General features: G+C 46.5%; 1 protein-coding gene across 2 annotated transcripts in view; it reads right to left on the minus strand.

The window, feature by feature from the left end:
• Window positions 1-19,292, minus strand: part of KCNH5 (potassium voltage-gated channel subfamily H member 5) — a 233,438-nt gene that overhangs the window by 50,804 nt on the left and 163,342 nt on the right. For both annotated transcript variants that reach the window (XM_064156043.1, XM_064156112.1), the window contains exon 9: window positions 1,489-1,741. In XM_064156043.1, coding sequence (XP_064012113.1) covers window positions 1,489-1,741 — 253 coding nt within the window. The remainder of the gene's footprint in view (window positions 1-1,488; window positions 1,742-19,292) is intronic.

The raw sequence follows: 19,292 nt of genomic DNA on the forward strand, positions 1-19,292 counted from the left end.
ATTGTCCAAACTCATCTTCAATGTAAGGCAAAGCCTGGGATAAGGTAGAGTGGTGGAAAGGAGGTGGAAGGGTGGTTGGGAGCCCCTCCTGGGAACTCTGCTTTCTGGGAAAGCTGCTGTGTTTCTGTATTACCTTTTTACCTTGTCTATGTCTGTCTATAGCTGTAGATATTGTAAATACCTTCTTGTATGTTGTGCTAAGCTGTAAATATAAAGCTTCATTCCTTAATTTCCATCCAGCTGAGTCTAGTCTGGGTGATTTTCTAAAGTGTGTGTGGGGGAACACCCAAACCATCACAGGGCTGGAATACAGACAATGGAAAATCCTGGGGCAATGGTTCATGTGGAAATCCCCCTGAGGTGTTGCTATAAAACAATGCACATTTCCTCTATCAAGCTATTTAAAAGATGTCTAGCACAGAGTTTCCATTCCCTTCCTCTCAGAAACATTAGTGTGACCAGTGAGCAATACTGGGCAGAAAGAGCATTCCCAATGGCATAAAAGATGAAAAGCTTGTTTCTAGAGTATCACAGTATCACCAAGGTTGGAAGAGACCTCACAGATCATCAAGTCCAACCCTTTACCACAGAGCTCAAGGCTAGACCATGGCACCAAGTGCCACATCCAATCCTGCCTTGAACAGCCCCAGGGACGGCGACTCCACCACCTCCCCGGGCAGCCCATTCCAGTGTCCAATGACTCTCTCAGTGAAGAACTTTCTCCTAACCTCCAGCCTAAATCTCCCCTGGCACAGCCTGAGGCTGTGTCCTCTCGTTCTGGTGCTGGCCACCTGAGAGAAGAGAGCAACCTCCTCCTGGCCACAACCACCCCTCAGGTAGTTGTAGACAGCAATAAGGTCACCCCTGAGCCTCCTCTTCTCCAGGCTAACCAATCCCAGCTCCCTCAGCCTCTCCTCCTAGGGCTGTGCTCAAGGCTTCTCCCCAGCCTCGTCACCCTTCTCTGGACACACTCAAGCATCTCAATATCCCTTCTAAACTGGGGGGCCCAGAACTGAACACAGGACTCAAGGTGTGGTCTAAGCAGTGCAGAGTACAGGGGCAGAATGACCTCCCTGCTCCTGCTGACCACACCATTCCTGATGCAGGCCAGGATGCCATTGGCTCTTTTGGCCACCTGGGCACACTGCTGGCTCATGTTCAGGTGGGTATCAATCAGCACCCCCAGATCCCTCTCTGTTTGGCTGCTCTCCAGCCACTCTGACCCCAGCCTGTATCTCTGCATGGGGTTGTTGTGGCCAAAGTGCAGCACCCTGCACTTGGAGCTATTGAACCCCATCCCATTGGACTCTGCCCATCTGTCCAGGCGGTCAAGGTCCCACTGCAGAGCAGTATCTCTGAAGACAATTCTCCACCCTATGACAGCCACTAGCACCCTGCAGTCCCAGCAGACGTTAGGCAAGGCTAGTTAACATTCAAAGCAAGGCAAGCACATCCAAATCACAAGCACCTGAACAGAGATTACAGTACCTAGAATAGCCACCACCTCGTCGTCCTGAATGACTTCTAGGGATCCTGAGACCACAAAGCAAAGAGCATCAACGCTTTCCCCAGCATGATAGATGAGGTCCCCAGGGGCACAATGGATGGTCTGGAACTCCACAGCCAGGGCTCGCAGGCAGCCGTCGCTGGCCAGCCGGAAGGCAGGGTGCTCGTTAAAAACTTTGCGGTTCAGGTGCACACAGATATCTGCTCTCATGTCCTTTGGGCAGATTGACAGGACCTGAATCAAAAGAAAGATGAAAAATAATGAGCTGGGAATAAAACACTGGGCCAGAGTATGCTTGCTGAAAGAACTCAACAGAGGGATTGCAAGATCTGCCTGGGGGGGTTACCAAGATCCATCCATCCATCCAGTGGTTTCATAAGGGTATGGGGGAAGTTTTATATCGAATTGGAGTAATCTTTTTCTTTTTCTATCCTTCTACTACTTTCACTGCAGCTGAAAGAGTGAAGTAGAAAGGAGTATTCTGTTCAACTGCCTCATTCCTAACACTTGTCACACTTTCTCTTCCAGAACTGCCATTAGCAAAAGTATGTCCTGTTTGTGGACAGCTCTCCAGACTTGCTGCCCAGACTATCCATCCACTGCTACTCTTAGCCCCTAAAGGAGTACACAGTGGACTCTGAGCTGAAGAGGATCTGGCAGCTCATGTTTGGACAGATTCACTCTCATATGGGTCAAAAATTGGCTGGAGGGCCAGGCCCAGACAGTGGTGGTGAATGATGCCACATCCAGTTGGCAGCCAGACACTAGCGGTGCCCCAGAGGGATCAGTGCTGGGCCCAGTTCAGTTCAATATCTTTATTGATGTTCTGGATGAGGAGATTGAGTCCAGCATCAGTAAGTTTGCAGATGACACTAAGCTAGGAGCAGGTGTGGAGCTGTTGGAGGGTAGGAAATCCCTGCAGAGGGACCTTGACAGGCTGGATAGGTGGGCAAAGACCAATGGGATGACACTGAACAAGGCCAAGTGCAGGGTTCTACACTTTGGCCACATCCCCAGGCAGCACTACAGGCTGGGGACAGAGTGTCTGGGGAGCAGCCAGGAAGAAAGGGACCTGGGGGTACTGATAAATAGTAGCTAAACATGAGCCAGCAGTGTGCCCAGGAGAGCCAATGGCATCCTGGCCTGCATCAGGAACAGTGTGGCCAGTAGGACAAGAGAAGTTATTCTTCCCCTGTACTCAACACTGATCAGGCCACACCTTGAGTGCTGTGTCCAGTTCTGGGCCCCTCAATTCAAGAATGATGTTGAGGTGCTGGAACATGTCCAGAGAAGGGCAACAAAGCTGGTGGGGGGACTGGAGCACAGCCCTCTGAGGAGAGGCTGAGGGAGCTGGGGGTGTGCAGCCTGGAGAAGAGGAGGCTCAGGAGTGACCTCATTGCTGCCTACAACTACCTGAAAGGAGGTTATAGCCAGGTGGGGGTTGGCCTCTTCTGCCAGGCAAGCAGCAGTAGAACAAGGGGATACAGCCTCATGTTGTGCCAGGGGAAATCTAGGCTGGATGTTAGGAAGAAGTTCTTCACAGAGAGAGTGATTGGCATTGGAATGGGCTGCCCAGGGAGGTGGTGAAGTTGCCATTCCCAAAGGTGTTCAAAAAAGCCTGGATGGGGCACTTAGTGCCATGGTCTAGTTGACTGAATAGGGTCGGGCTGGATGATCTTATTTGGATAGGTTGCACTGGATGGAGAGGTTGGATTGGATGACCTTGGAGGTCTCTTCCATCTTGGTTGACTCTATGATAAGAAGCTGGAAGGCATTGAAGGACAGACCATTCATAACAGAAAATAACATATTTTGTTCACATCCAGAAAACCTAATCTTCAAAAGTCTTGATGTAGATCACCACTTTCTGACATGTATCCAGACACATCTAAGGTTTAGCCTCTGAGCTTTTCAAATGTACAGCAAGTAACCTGCCCCAGAATGCTTACAGACTACAAAACCCAAAGATCTTAAGACTAGAGCAAAAAAAATAGTATTCAGAAACCTTACGAAACGGCAAGTGAAAAGCTGAACTGTGAACATGAAGATGCCTTCAGAGCAGATCAACTGAATAAGACATTTAATTTCTTACCTTAAATAACTTTCCCTATTGAAATAGCAACACAAACACAGCAGAAGAAAGCGAAAACCTGTGGGTCTAATTAGGTTTGTAAACTGTGTGCTTAATATCTGCACATCTTCCTGAATAGCCTAAAGTCCTTATAACTCTAAAGAGAATGGTAGAAAAGCATTAAGCATTTTGAAGTTTTTCTAGGATAATTAATAGTGGAGAGCATAAGAATGAGAATAGTTTGGAAATTTCACCTGAAGAAGACTGCAGATCATAGAATCAACCAAGTTGGAAGAGACCTGCAAGATCATTCCAATGCCAATCACTCTCTCGAAGACTGCAGATCATAGAATCAACCAGGTTGGAAGAGACCTGCAAGATCACTCCAATGCAAATCACTCTCTCTATGAAGAACTTCCTCCTAACATCCAGCCTAGATCTCCCCTGGCATAACTTGAGACTGTGTCCCCTTGTTCTGTTGCTGCTTGCCTGGCAGAAGAGACCAACCCCACCTGGCTACAGCCTCCTTTCAGGTAGTTGTAGACAGCAATGAGGTCTGCCCTGAGCCTCCTCTTCTTCAGGCTAAATAATCTCAGCTGCCTCAGCCTCGTCTCATAGGGCTGTGTTCCAAGGCCTCTCACCAGCTTTATTGCCTTTCTCTGGACACTGATTAAGTTCTCATTGTATGACATTAACCTGGCAGCTTGCTCTTCACCTATTGAGAAACACAGATCCATTTGGTCAGATACTGAGAGGCACAGCGACATTGGGTCAATGTGTTGACTATCACTTAAGTTGAACAAACAGAGGGAGACTCTGGTAACCCTGACTCAGCTTTGAAGCAAATTGCCATGCCAATAGTGTAATAAAGCCATGCTTTTAATTTCTGTTAACTCAGAAGAATTATAAAATGCATTAAAGTATTACTAACGATCCTAAAGCACAGCGTGGGAACAGAAGCAAACAATTTCTAGTTACAACATTTATTTCCTTCCTTGTTTCAAGAGTGCAATGTTTCTTTGTGCTCAAATATAGAATCTTAGAATCAACCAGGTTGGAAGAGACCTCCAAGATCATCCAGTCCAACCTAGCACCCAGCCGTATCCAATCAACTAGACCATGGCACTAAGTGCCTCAGCCAGGCTTTGCTTGAAGACCCCCAGGGACGGTGCCTCCCCCACCTCCCTGGGCAGCCCATTCCAATGGGAAATCACTCTCTCTGTGAAGAACTTCTTCCTAATATCCAGCCTATACCTACCCTGGCACAACTTGAGACTGTCCCCTTGTTCTATTGCTGGTTGCCTGGGAGAAGAGGCCACCCCCCACCTGGCTACAATGCCCCCTCAGGTAGTTGTAGACAGTAATAAGATCACCCCTGAGCCTCCTCTTCTCCAGGCTAAACAGGCCCAGCTCCCTCAACCTCTCCTCATAATGAATATAATGAATGCAAAAAGGTGAAGTGTATGTTAGTCTCCTGTCCTCCGTACTATGACAGTCTGAGGCTACTGCAACTACCCCTCTAACCTCATGTGCTCATAGTTTTCATATCAATCCCAAGAAACACACTAAAATTACAGCCTAAAAGGCTTAGATTTAATGTTTTCAAGTGATATAGCATAGTTGTTCCAATGGACAGCTACTCTCTCTTTTAAAATGTGCTGTTTCTGACTGAATATTTTTTTGGTTTAAAAATCCAGCCAGTTGCTGTCTACAACTACCTGAAGCGACACTCTAGCCAGGTGGGGGGTGGCCTCTTCTCCCAGGCAACTAGCAATAGAACAAGGGGACACAGTCTCAAGTTGTGCCAGGGGAGGTCTAGGCTGGATGTTAGGAGGAAGTTGCTGGCAGAGAGAGTGATTGGCATTGGAATGGGCTGCCCAGGGAGGTGGTGGAGTCACCATCCCTGGAGGTGCTGAAGCAAAGCCTGGCTGAGGCACTTAGTGCCATGGTCTGGTTGATTGGCTAGGGCTGGGTGCTAGGTTGGCCTGGATGATCTTGGAGAACTCTTCCAACCTGATTGATTCTATGATTCAAAAGACAGCAGATGTCATGTTGCTCAGGTAAAAGGCCTGTAATCATCAGAAACCCTTTCCATGTGTAGGAGCTCATAGGATGTGGTCAGGTCCCATCTCAAGCTCATCTTGAATAAACAAAAGAGAGCATGATTCCAGTGCCTAACACTATGAAGCAGAGTACAGCCCAGGGAGGTGGTGGAGTCACCATCCCTGGAGGTGTTCAAGTAAAGCCTGCATGAGGCACTTCGTGACATGGTCTAATTGATTGGATAGGGCTGGGGGATAGGTTGGACTGGATGATCTTGGAGGTCTCTTCCTATTCTATCTCTTTGGAAACTTCCCCATAGTAGGAAGTATTCTCACCTTAAACCACCTTCCCAGATCTGCCAGATAATTAGTTTTCATTTGATTTAACACAGAATAAGTCAATTTGGCTCAATACTATTTGTCTGTTACAAAATGATGTACAGAACACATTAAGATACACAGCCCAGGTCTGTTTAGTCATAAAAAATAGTAATAAACACATTTGTCAAGGCATATTCTCTATAAACCATCATTTGCATTAGAAATAATGTCTTGTCTGAGTCACTGTTGACCATATCCTCTATCACAGCTCCATAATTTCATTAGAGGCAAATATCAAGTTTACAACCTCGTACTTACCTGAGTCATTGCATTTACCACTAGAAATATGGGCACACCTTAGTTTTTTTTTTTTCCAATAAGAATCAAAAATTAGTTGTGAGAGTGATTGTTTCACCTGGCAGTGAGTGTCTGGAGAGCAGCCCTGAAGAGAGGGACTTGGAGGTGCTGCTGGACAAGAAGCTCAATGTGAGCCAGCAGCGAGCACTTGCAGCCCAGAAAGCCAACCAGAGCCTGGGCTGCATCAGGAGAAGTGTGGCCAGCAGGGTGAGGGAGATGATTCTCCCCCTCTACTCTGCTGAGTCCCCACCTGGAGTGCTGCATCCAGTTCTGGAGCCCCTAATACAAGAAGGATGAGGAGATGCTGGAGTGTGTCCAGAGAAGAGCCACAAGGATGCTCAGAGGGCTGCAGCAGCTCTGCTGTGAGCACAGACTGAAAGAGTTGGGGCTCTTCAGTCTGGAGAAGAGGAGGCTCCCAGGTGACCTTCTTGTGGCCTTCCAGTACCTGAAGGGGGCCAACAAAATAGCTGGGGAGGGACTTTTTAGGCTCTCGAGGAGTGACAGGACTAGGGGGAATGGAACAAAGCTGGAGGTGGGGAGATGCAGTCTGGGGTGAGGAGGAAGTTGTTGAGCATGAGAGTGGTGAGAGCCTGGGATGGGTTGCTCAGGGCGGGAGTGGAGGCCCCATGGCTGGAGGTGTTTAAGGCCAGGCTGGATGAGGCTGTGTCCGGGTTGCTCTAGGGTAGGGTGTCCCTACCCATGGCAGGGGGGTTGCAACTGGGTGATCCTTGTGGAATACTTCCAACCCTGGCTGATTGCATGACCTCAGCCCTACTTCTGGATCAAAGAGAACTCTCGTCTTTATTGTAATAAAATAGCATCATGCCAGCTTTCTTCTTCTCAATAGGCATTTAGTTAAAAATTCTTTCTTTTCTATCATGGTTAAGGATTTTAAATATCTTCATCTTTTCTTGGACCTAAATTATGGTTAGAAGTTTTTTACATCCCTTTAATACTCTCAAGTAATGTAAGTGCTTTTGACTTAACAAGGCCATGAGCCATGAAGTCTCTAACTCTGCTCTTAAGAAAAGTGTGCACATTCATACATGATTCATTTCCAAATTTTATCTTTCAAGGTTCCAAACTGCAGGGAAAAAAAACGGTTTAGCTATTACAGAGGTTGTTACTGTAAGATTTGGAGATGTTTCAGGCCCCTTTATTTTTTAGAGTGTAAATTAACAGTGTCCCTCAAGAATAGAACCCACTGGAATGAAAAGCAGCACATTTCCCCAGAAAGTTAAATACAGAGGATTAAAAGTGAGCACTCAAAGCATTACTTCTTTTATAGTCACAGCAAACATCTATTATCACACACTGTGACATAAAGAGACAGAACAAAAGTCCATTGGAGAGAAAAAGCTAGTCTCAGAAAGCATAATTCAGGAATTTTCTGATGTCTTGATAAAAGTGCTGATTGATACCCGCCTGAACATGAGCCAGCAGTGTGCCCAGGTGGCCAAGAGAGCCAATGGCATCCTGGCCTGCATCAGGAATGGTGTGGTCAGCAGGAGCAGGGAGGTCATTCTGCCCCTCTACTCTGCACTGCTCAGACCACACCTGGAGTACTGTGTTCAGTTCTGGGCCCCCCAGTTTAGGAGGGACATTGAGATGCTTGAGCGTGTCCAGAGAAGGGCGACGAGGCTGGGGAGAGGCCTTGAGCACAGCCCTACGAGGAGAGGCTGAGGGAGCTGGGATTGGTTAGCCTGGAGAAGAGGAGGCTCAGGGGTGACCTTATTGCTGTCTACAACTACCTGAGGGGTGGTTGTGGCCAGGGGGAGGTTGCTCTCTTCTCTCAGGTGGCCAGCACCAGAACGAGAGGACACAGCCTCAAGCTGTGCCAGGGGAGATTTAGGCTGGAGGTGAGGAGAAAGTTCTTCACTGAGAGAGTCATTGGACACTGGAATGGGCTGCCCGGGGAGGTGGTAGAGTCGCTGTCCCTGGAGCTGTTCAAGGCAGGACTGGACGTGGCACTTGGTGCCATGGTCTAGCCTTGAGCTCTGTGGTAAAGGGTGGGACTTGATGATCTGTGAGGTCTCTTCCAACCTTGGTGATATTGTGAAGTGACATATTACTGTATGGAGATACCACTCAGCAACTAGTACAGCAGTAAATGAGTAGCAATCCAAGAGCTTGCCAGGAAGCACCACTCTATTTCAGTTCTCTTGTTTGCTATGCTGCAAGGACTGAGGAAAGAGAAGGAAATACAACTGCCAGAAGAAATACTTAATATTAAAAGGCATGGCAATGGTGTTTTGACTGATAAATGTAGACATACATAGGGGAAAAGAAGAGCAAAGAGACAATCTCAATATTCAGCTATATATTTACTGTATGCTCCAAGAACAGGACTGCATCAACTGCAGAAGGAGTTCAAGGAGGATGTGGATGTGCTGGAGTGTGTCCAGAGAAGGGCCACAAAGATGCTCAGAGGGTTGGAGCAGCTCTGCTGTGAGGACAGACTGAAAGAGTTGGGGCTGTGCAGTCTGCAGAAGAGGAGGCTCCCAGGTGACCTTCTTGTGGTCTCCCAGGATCTGAAGGGAGCCTACAAAAAAGCTGGGGAGGGACTTTTTAGGCTGTCAGGGAGTGACAGGACTAGGAGGAATGGAGCAAAGCTGGAGGTGGGGAGATTCAGCCTGGACGTGAGGAGGGAGTTGCTCATCATGAGAGTGGTGAGAGCCTGGAATGGGTTGCCCAGGGGGGGTGGTTGAGGTCTCACAGCTGGAGGTGTTTAAGGCCAGGCTGAAGCTGTGGCCATCCTGATCTAGGATAGGGTGTTCCTGCCCATGGAAGAGGGTTTGGAACTAGATGCTCCTTGTGGTCCCTTCCAACCCTGACTGATTCTATGAACTCTAACCTTACTTTGCAGGACTTCCTTTTGTGTTTACAAATATCAACATCATGAACTCAGGAGTCTCTCAGATGCCACCAGCTTCTCTATTAGTTGTACTGTAGAAAAGGGTATTTTGTGACACAGATTACAGGAAGTGGTAATTTTCCTGCTTCCAAAGATGACACATAATGTGATATAGAAGCGCAAAACAGAAACATTTGGAAGCTAATAACAGTCTAAAGATCCTAAGAGTAGAAAATGAGAAAATGCACACTTCAAATTCAGACACACAGTCTTCTGAAAATGATCCCTTAGTAGTATTATTATTGTACAAGACTTTGACATTCTTCCTGTGAAATGCTCTTAGTAAGATCTCAACATTTTTAAGGCTGCATGCAACCTAAAAGATACAAACTAGTAGTAACGTGGTCGTACATAGAATCATAGAATCAACCAGGTTGGAAGAGACCTCCAAGATCATCCAGTCCAACCTAGCACCCAGTCCTAGACAATCAACTAGACCATGGCACTAAGTGCCTCAGCCAGGCTTTGCTTGAACACCTCCAGGGACAGTGACTCCACCACCTCCCTGGGCAGCCCCTTCCAATGCCAATCACTCTCTCTGTGAAGAACTTCCTCCTAACATCCACCCTATACCTACCCTGGCACAACTTGAGACTGTGTCCCCTTGTTCTATTGCTGGTTGCCTGGAAGAAGAGGCCACTCCCCACCTGGCTAAAATGTCCATATTGTGTACAAATGCATATATATGAGCGTAAGAATGAAATTCAGTGTAAGGGAGAGGACACCCTGTAATGCTCAATCTATCATTTCTCTGTTAGGGACTTCACCACTTCCTATCAGTGCTGAGGCATTTGTTCTAGCCTGTTTATTATAGCAGCAGCACATCCAAACCCACAGAATCCAGGAGTTGTGGTGGCTGCAAAAGACTGTGATGGTTTTGATATTATCCACCCCCCCATACTTAAGAAAATCACCCAGACTCGACTCAGCTGGATGGAAATTAAGGAATGAAGCTATATTTACAGCTTAGCACAATATACAAGCAGATATATACAAATATACACAGTTATATACAAGTTAAAATAATACAGAAACACAACAGCCCTCCCAGAAACCAGAGTCCTCAGGAGAGGCTCCCATCCACTCTTCCACTTTCTTTCCACCCCTTTCCCTTATTCCAGACTTTGCCTTATGTGCAAGGTGAGATTGGAGGATTGACCAGGGGGGTTAGAAAGCAGAAGGATTAGTTACACAGAAGCAGGCCAAAGAGAAAAAGCACAGGCTCCCAGAGACCTACACCATCTGTGTTATCTATGTTTGTGTTCTTGTTTTTATACATCTCAGCAAGCCTATGAGTGCAGTAGACATCACCACTGTTTCCTTTTCACAGCCTATCATCTAATTCCTCTCACTAAAATATTCCAGCTAGCCTCAAACTAGCACAGACTTTTAAGATCAAGTCCAACTATTTCCTCAGAGATTTCAAGACCTTTCTCAGCAAAATCTGCAGTTTATAAGGAAGACAGGATATTAAGGTTGCTGACTGCAGTGCTTTACAAACCGATGGGTTTGGAGCACACAACTTGAAGCAGGCAGCCTGCAGGGACCAGATGCTTGTGTTGCTGCAGAAGGTGTTCTGTAATAAATCTGTAGCTGCAGACTTTGCATTCAGCTTTCCCATATACATCCAAGCAGCATGGAAGAACAGAACCTGCTGTTTCAAAGCAAAATCAGAAAATAAAGTAGAGTTCTACCCAAAGGAAAATCTTTGCTGGCCATTTCTATCACAAAAGAGTAAGGCTCCACACCATATGTGAACTCTACACGCTATCCACCAAGATTTCAACCACTACAAAGCTGAGAGAGGAGAAAACAAAGCACAAAATAACATTTACCACTTGGCTTCTCTGCACAGGAAATTAAACCTCAGAGTCTGTACAAGACAATTGCTGAGCTCTGCCATCATCACCTGACACCCAGCTGCTACAAACCCCAACACAACAAAACAGCACAGACATATAATGCTACTCTCATCTCTAGAGCACCCCATGGCATAGGCAAATTCTGCTTGTGGTTGCTGCTAGAGACTGGCAAAGGCAGTAACTACCTTTAGAAGACTTAAAAGGAATTGGCACAAAACATCTCACTATCGTTACAGCTTGAGACTTGTAAAGAGGCAATAAAATTCCCAAGGAGGCTCCATCTGACTTTTTTCCTTCTCCCACCCGTTTTCCTCAGCATGCTCAGGCAGTTTAAGATGAATCCTTGAACAGCTCAAAGAACTCTGCAGGGAGCAGAGATTACAAAGAACTCTAAGAAAAGCAAGTGAATCGAAACAAAAACTTCACAGATTAAGAGTGTATCTTTTAGAATGGGTTTGAGTATTTAAGAAAAGAAAAACCAAAAGCCTTCCCCAGCTGGAAAACACTACAGGATGGCTTAGCAAAGAGTACAGAATCTGTTAAGACTTGTTAACAAAAAAGCAGAGGCCAGTGAACCATAAAAGCTACCTATGTGCAATTCCCTTCCAGCACACAGGATTCTCACTTTCTTGGGGTTTTATCTAGGGGATCTATTGACTGATAGGCAAGCAAAGAGCTTAGACAGTGGTGGAATAAGTTTCCTAAATTCATAACTGTAATAATTATTAGAGAAACTAAAATGTGTCAGCTTGTCCAGGGGTACCCCAAATTCCTCTCTTCTCTCTCTCACTCCGTGGGTTTGCATGGGAGAAGAAAGGCACAAAACCCTGCTTCCTCCCCTGCCCTGCAGGCTTGAAGCAGGGCAGTGAGGGATGCCTTTCTGTACATGGGCTGGCTCATGTGGAAGCCTGTGCTGGAATCGGGATGGTGGTTAGCTGGATTTTCACACCCAGTATAAATGAACACTTTGTCTACAAAAAGGATAAATAGAGCAAGGTTTTCTGCCTTGAGGGTCCCCTGCCACTGCAAAGGACAAGTTTCTGCCGTGACTGGACCATCCCGGCTTTTGGACAGCTCCCACCTTTTGCACAGCTCTTGGTTTTATCCTGTCCCTGCTTTTGGATGGTTCTCTCCACTTTTGCACCAACCTGCAGGCTTGGCAAGCCCTGGCATCCCTTGAGAGACAGCTGGGGGCATCTGGACCACCCTCTCTCAGCCTATATCAGTAGCCAACTTCCTGGCTGCCTCCCGGACTGGGGACCCTAGCAGTTTTGGCTCTTCCCTGACGTGAAGGCAGCATCATTCCACGACCATCCCATTTGTGAAGAAGTGCTCAAGACATTTCCAAGTTTGGCAGCTCTGCCACTCACCTAAGGGCTTCTGCTGCATGGATCTCTATTATTGGATATTGCCTGCAGCATCAGAAGGCTGCTCCGGCAGAGGAACCCAGCAAGGGATCATTGCCAAATGCCTATCTCACCTCTGTGAGTAAGCTTTTCCCTTAATCTTCTGCTCAGCCTGATTGTTAGTGGAGTAAATCTGCATTTATAGCTTAGCCTTTGCCATTTCCTGACTTCCTAAATATCTACATTTATTTACAATATCCTTTTGGAAGAAATTCCCAGTTGAACCACATCTGTTAATAAACTAAACTAATTTTTGCATATAGTTTGGGGGTGGGGTTCCAGGAAAATAAGATATTTCTATTTTTATACTTCCTGACTTGACCCCATTAATTCCCTGCCTCCACGACACAGCTTTGGCAATAAATAAGCTCTGCCAACGTCTAACCAGTTCTAGACTGCAGTATTTCACAGAGAAGGGCCACTAAGACATATTTAGCATTCATAATCAAAGTAGTTTTCTTCCCAAAACACCACAATAACCTCTAGGCACCTGACAAAGTTGTTCAGATTTTTAGAAGGATTAGGCTCATTTGTATGTAGAATTCTTTTGCAGACCTGGCCAAAAGCACTGGACGAAGGCCAAAGAGACAAAGGTAAGAAAACAGCTCATTGGCAAATCACAGAGCAGTTTCCTGTAACAAGCAGGTAATTTTGTAAGTAACTCAAAAGGTGATGTATGGAACCGAGTAGTTATTAACCCTGTATTCATTAGGGTAATTTTTCACAGTATCATCAGGGTTGGAAGAGACCTCACAGATCATCAAGTCCAACCCTTTACCACAGAGCTCAAGGCCAGACCATGGCACCAAGTGCCACATCCAATCCTGCCTTGAACAGCTCCAGGGATGGCGACTCCACCACCTCCCCGGGCAGCCCATTCCAGTGTCCAATGACTCTCTCAGTGAAGAACTTTCTCCTCACCTCCAGCCTAAATCTCCCCTGGCACAGCCTGAGGCTGTGTCCTCTCGTTCTGGCGCTGGCACATGAGAGAAGAGAGCAACCTCCTCCTGGCCACAACCACCCCTCAGGTAGCTGTAGACAGCAATGAGGTCACCCCTGAGCCTCCTCTTCTCCAGGCTAACCAATCCCAGCTCCCTCAGCCTCTCCTCGTAGGGCTGTGCTCAGGGCCTCTCACCAGCCTCGTTGCCCTTCTCTGGACACACTCAAGCATCTCAATGTCCCTCCTAAACTGGGGGGCCCAGAACTGAACACAGTACTCAAGGTGTGGTCTAACCAGTGCAGAGTACAGGGGCAGAATGACCTCCCTGCTCCTGCTGACCACACCATTCCTGATGCAGGCCAGGATGCCACTGGCTCTCTTGGCCACCTGGGCACACTGCTGGCTCATGTTCAGGTGGGTATCAATCAGCACTCCCAGATCCCTCTCTGCCTGGCTGCTCTCCAACCACTCCGACCCCAGCCTGTATCTCTGCATGGGGTTGTTGTGGCCAAAGTGCAGCACCCTGCACTTGGAGCTATTGAACCCCATCCCATTGGACTCTGCCCATCTGTCCAGGCGGTCAAGGTCCCGCTGCAGAGCCCTTCTGCCCTCCAACCCAGTTGCATCTGCCCCCAGCTTAGTGTCATCTGCAAACTTGCTGATGACTGACTCAATAATACATCACTGACTGTCCTGGCACTAAGAATCGAATTTCAGCTGCAATGGCATGTTTGTTTTAATTGCATTAAAATCCAAGGTTACTTGGATTTAAATGCTCAGAAATTGAGGTCTGAAAATAAAGTCTTACAAGCTGAGCTTGGCTTGTTTTCTTGAACTAATGATCAAACTGGTTAGATTCAGTAGTATATTAAAAGAATTAACTGGCTTTTAACTCAAGTGTCAGAGACATTCAAAAATCCCAAGAAATTGGCTCAAAATTCAGCCTTGTGAACACAGAAAGAATCTTGCCAAGGGTCTGAAAAACAGGGGAAGATGAGAGGCATCACCATGTGTTTTGAAGAATGAAGCGGTTCACTAGCACAGGGTCTTTTGGTTTGTCTAAGGCAACTGGAATTGTGGCACACTAGCAACATTCACTGATGACTCAAAGCAAGAGATCTCAGACTGCCCAAGTGTTGTAAAGGCAAAGGTTATATTGTTTCAGCTTTCCTATAATATTCATCCCAAGCATAGTCATTATATGACCTTCTAATACGGCAAAAGATATCAGCCAATTCCATCATTTACAAACAAACATTTTAGATAAAATGAAGAAACACAGACAGCAGAAAGAATTGGCAGAGTCATAACAGTTTTTTTTGGAGTGACAATCTCTTGTACAAAGGTCACTGTTGGAACAATGAAATCATAGAATCAACCAGGTTGGAAGAGACCTCCAAGATCATCCAGTCCAACCTAGCACCCAGCCCTATCCAGTCAACTAGACTATGGCACTGAGTGCCTTATCCAGTCTTTTCTTCTATTTTGTGCTTCTTCTGAAGGTAGGTTTATTTTCTAACAAGACATTGAAGAGTAAGAACATCACAGTATCACAGTATCATCAGGGTTGGAAGAGACCTCACAGATCATCAAGTCCAACCCTTTACCACAGAGCTCAAGGCTAGACCATGGCACCAAGTGTCACATCCAATCCTGCCTTGAACAGCCCCAGGGACGGCGACTCCACCACCTCCCCGGGCAGCGTTAGGAGAAGACCTTCTCCTAGATGTGGAACTTCCTCTGTGGCATTCCCTTAGTGGTAGTGCTCAGGAAAATGCCTGACCCATCCACTTTTCCACCAGGAAATAAGCTCATGAGCTGCTCTATGGCCCTGGTACTTCCTCAAGCATGACAAATTCATAGTTCAACCTGTATCAATCCCCAAATGAACACATTTGAGAGGTAAGGATAACTATGGATGATCCTTCCTGGCTCTGCACAGCACGTACAGGAAGCAAAGAACCCATATTATCCACAAAGGTGAAACAAAGCCCCACTGGTGAACTGACTACACTCTTGGATCCACGTGAAGGATAGTGGCACTCCGACTGTCTCTCCTGCATCCCACTCTCCAAAGAGCCATAGATTGCAACAGTACCTGGTCCTAGCCCAGCTCTGTGAGGCAAGGGAAGACTTCTTGTTCACCTCATCCCAATCTGCAAGGAATGACCAACAACCTCTCCTCTACAGTGAAACAAAAATACTTGTCCAAATGATTTTTACCTTCCTTCTTCAGCAGGGCACTGTACAGCTGTCACACCTAGTTTTGTAGTTCTCTTTGGTCACAAAGCTTGGGAGTCTTCTACCCTGGTCATCCACAAGGAAATACAACCAGCACTTACAGACACCTCTATGTGATGGGGCACTGTAAGTCTGGTTCCCCTATTCATCTCAGGGTACCACTAATTGTTACTACAGCAAACGTGACTATGCTGCACTGTCCTTCAGTAGATTACTGTTTAATAAAGCTACAATCTGTGTCTATCTAACACAAAGCCATCTGTCTTGTCTGAAAGCTTAGTAGGCCACCAATGAATGGTTTTAATACTGAGCCATTTTCCCATGATTTCCATTTCAGTTGTTGCAATGTGGAATTGGCTCTCGTTTTTCAACTTGCCATTGATGCTGAGGTTGAGCCTAGATGCCTTTTTTCTTTCAACCTCTGGCTCTTCTGAAGCAATTTGACTGTTAAAACATGATAGACATGTATTTAATTACTTTCTGAGCACATTCTAAGCCATACAAAAGCACAGGGGTCAAGAAGAGAAAAAATCTTTGGGTTTTACTGACATTTCAGAGCATTATCCTTAGATGAGACCTTGAGATATCCCTCATGTTAGTTAATGGTTGCTCTGCTTTCATGTATAATGACCTATTTCATACAGAAGAGCTAATATCTATGAATTTTTCATTTGCTGCCTTGAGATTCCAATGAAAACTAAGAGATTTGAGTTCTCTGTGTGTATCAGACATCAAATTATTACTGCAAAGGGTTTCTTTTTCAGCTGCTTAAAAATGGTCGGATGCAGAGAATGTAGTTCCTCATATTACCTCTCTCAAAACACCAGGTTCCAGTGGATGAGAGATACTGTTCAGTACATAAAGGCTTTTCAGTTTTGTAATGTTTTTAGCTTTGCTCCTTATTGGATGATGTGCTAGTTTGAAGCTAGCTAGAACGTTTTGGTGAGACGAGCTAGAATACAGGCTGTGAAAGGAAAACAATGATGATGTCTGCTTCACTCATAGACTTGCTGAGATGTATGGGAACAAGAAATAAAAACATAAAACCCACTCTCACTGGGGCTGCTGGCTGAGCTGTATCTTACTCTCTAACCTCACCCTCCATTTTGGACTAATCCACTTTGGAAGGTAGGAGAGCCCTGCAGAGGGACCTGGACAGGCTGGATGGGTGGGCAGAGGCCAACGGGATGAGATTTAACAAGGCCAAGTGCAGGGTTCTGCACTTTGACCACAAGAACCGCAAGCAGTGCTACAGGCTGGGGACTGAGTGGCTGGAAAGCAGCCAAGAGAAAAGGAACCTGGAGGTACAGACAGATAGTAGCTGAAGATGAGCCAGCAGTGTGCCCAGGTAGCCGAGCCAGTGGCATCCTGGCCTGTATCAGGAGCAGTGCGGCCAGTATGATAAGGGAGGTTATTCTTCCCCTGTACTCAGCACTGGTCAGGCCACACCTTGAGTGCTGTGTCCAGTTCTGGGCCCCTGAATTCAAGAAAGATGTTGAGGTGCTGAAATGTGTCCAGAGAAGGGCAGCAAAGCTGGTGAGAGGCCTGGAACACAAACCCTATGAGGAGAGGCTGAGGGAGCTGGGGGTGTGCAGCCTGGAGAAGAGGAGGCTCAGGGGTGACCTCATTGCTGTCTACAACTACCTGAAGGGAGGCTGTAGCCAGGTGGGGGTGGCCTCTTCTGCCAGGCAAGCAGCAACAGAACAAGGGGACACAGTCTCAAGTTGTGCCAGGGGAGGTCTGGGCTGGATGTTAGGAGGAAGTTGTTGCCAGAGAGAGTGATTGGCATTGGAATGGGCTGCCCAGGGAGGTGGTGGAGTCATCGTCCCTGGAGGTGTTGAAGCAAAGCCTGGCTGAGGCACTTAGTGCCATGGTCTAGTTGACTGGATAGGGCTGGGTTGACTGGATAGGACTGGATGATCTTGGAGGTCTCTTCCAACCTGGTTGATTCTATGATTCTAATCCCCTGGCCAAACCTCTGTTCTTCCTTGGGACTGGGATAAGGTTGGGAGGGGTAGGGGGAAGGTGAAAGGGTGGTTGAGAGTCCCTCTTGGGGACTTAGGTTTCTGGGAGGGAAGTTGTGTTTCTATTTTACCTTTTATCTTATATATTTCTGTCTATACCTGTATATACTGTAAGTATCTGCTTGTATATTGTGCTAGCTGTAAATATAAGCTTCATTCATATTTCCAGAGCCAGCTGAGTCTAGTCTGGGTGATTTCCAAAGTTTGGGGGGGCAGGGAACACCCAAACCATCATAGATGAATAACCCTCAAACTTGTAGCATTAAACATAAATATATATACATAACTAAAAAACCCATCTTGTTAGAGATGTTGTTATACCAGGAGATAAGAGGCCATGTGCATGTATTACATGTATCATCCAGACTGCCAGAGGAGAGCTTTCATGTTTAAGTGATTTAAGATTATGGATCAGAGGCCACTCGCTTCCCCTTAAGTAATAATAATAAATATGCTAATGCTTTTAGTGTCAGTGTTAATTCCTTATTTGTGAACACTCAGAGACAGGCTGAAGCAACTGTGGTTTGAAGACAGGATTTGAAGATGAGCTGTTCCCAGAGAGCACAGGGAAGTCAAAATCATGTGTTTAAGGCACCTCTTCCATATGCAAGAACAACAGTCTGGGGCTTTAAGGCAAAGTTCTGTTAGGGACAGCTTGCTCTCAATAACAACAAAGATCAGATGTCCATTTAACTTCAGAATGACAAAATTAACCAGGTTGGAAAGGACTTCTAGGATCAGCACTGGTCAGATCACACCTTGAGTGCTGTGTCCAGTTTAGGACCCTCAATTCAAGAGAGATGTTGAGGTGCTGGAAGGTGTCCAGAGGAGGGCAATGAAGCTGGTGAGGGGCCTGGAACACAAACCCTATGAGGAGAGGCTGAGGGAGCTGGGGTTGTTTATCCTAGAGAAGAGGAGGCTCAGGGGGGTCCTCGTTGCTGTCTACAACTACCTGAAGGGAGGCTGTAGCCAGGTGGGAGTTGGTCTCTTCTCCCAGGCAACCACCAATAGAACAAGGGGACACAGTCTCCAGTTGTGTTGGGGGAAGTACAGGCTGGATGTTAGGAGGAAGTTGTTGTCAGAGAGAGTGATTGGCATTGGAATGGGCTGCCCAGGGAGGTGGTGGAGTCACCATCCCTGGAGGTGTTCAAGAAAAGCCTGGCTGAGGCACTAGTTGACTGGATAGGGCTGTGTGCTAGTTTGGACTGCATGATCTTGGAGGTCTCTTCCATCCTGTTTGATTTTATGATCAAGTCCAATCTATCACCCAACCCTTCTAATTAACTAAACCAGAGCACTAAGTGCCTCATCCAGCCTCCAAATATTCGCACCTTCCCATTCCTGTTGCCCTATCTTGCCTTTGCCTTCCTATTTAAGAGGTGCTTGCTGTTGCTGATGATCATGTGGCCAGATCTGCTGCCTTGGGAATCCATTCCCAATCAGATAATCCACTGTCATCCAACGTGGTTCTGCACATATATCTGTATATATCCCTTTCCCTAATACCACTGTAACTTCCCCATCCCTTAAGCCCTTCTTTTGTTGTTTTCTAGTTAAAACTACATTCTAGCTTCCAAGTTGCTGTATGTCATTCCTTTGTTGCCTAC

This window comes from Pogoniulus pusillus, chromosome 1 (assembly GCF_015220805.1).
Source record: "Pogoniulus pusillus isolate bPogPus1 chromosome 1, bPogPus1.pri, whole genome shotgun sequence".
Classification (NCBI taxonomy): domain Eukaryota; kingdom Metazoa; phylum Chordata; class Aves; order Piciformes; family Lybiidae; genus Pogoniulus; species Pogoniulus pusillus.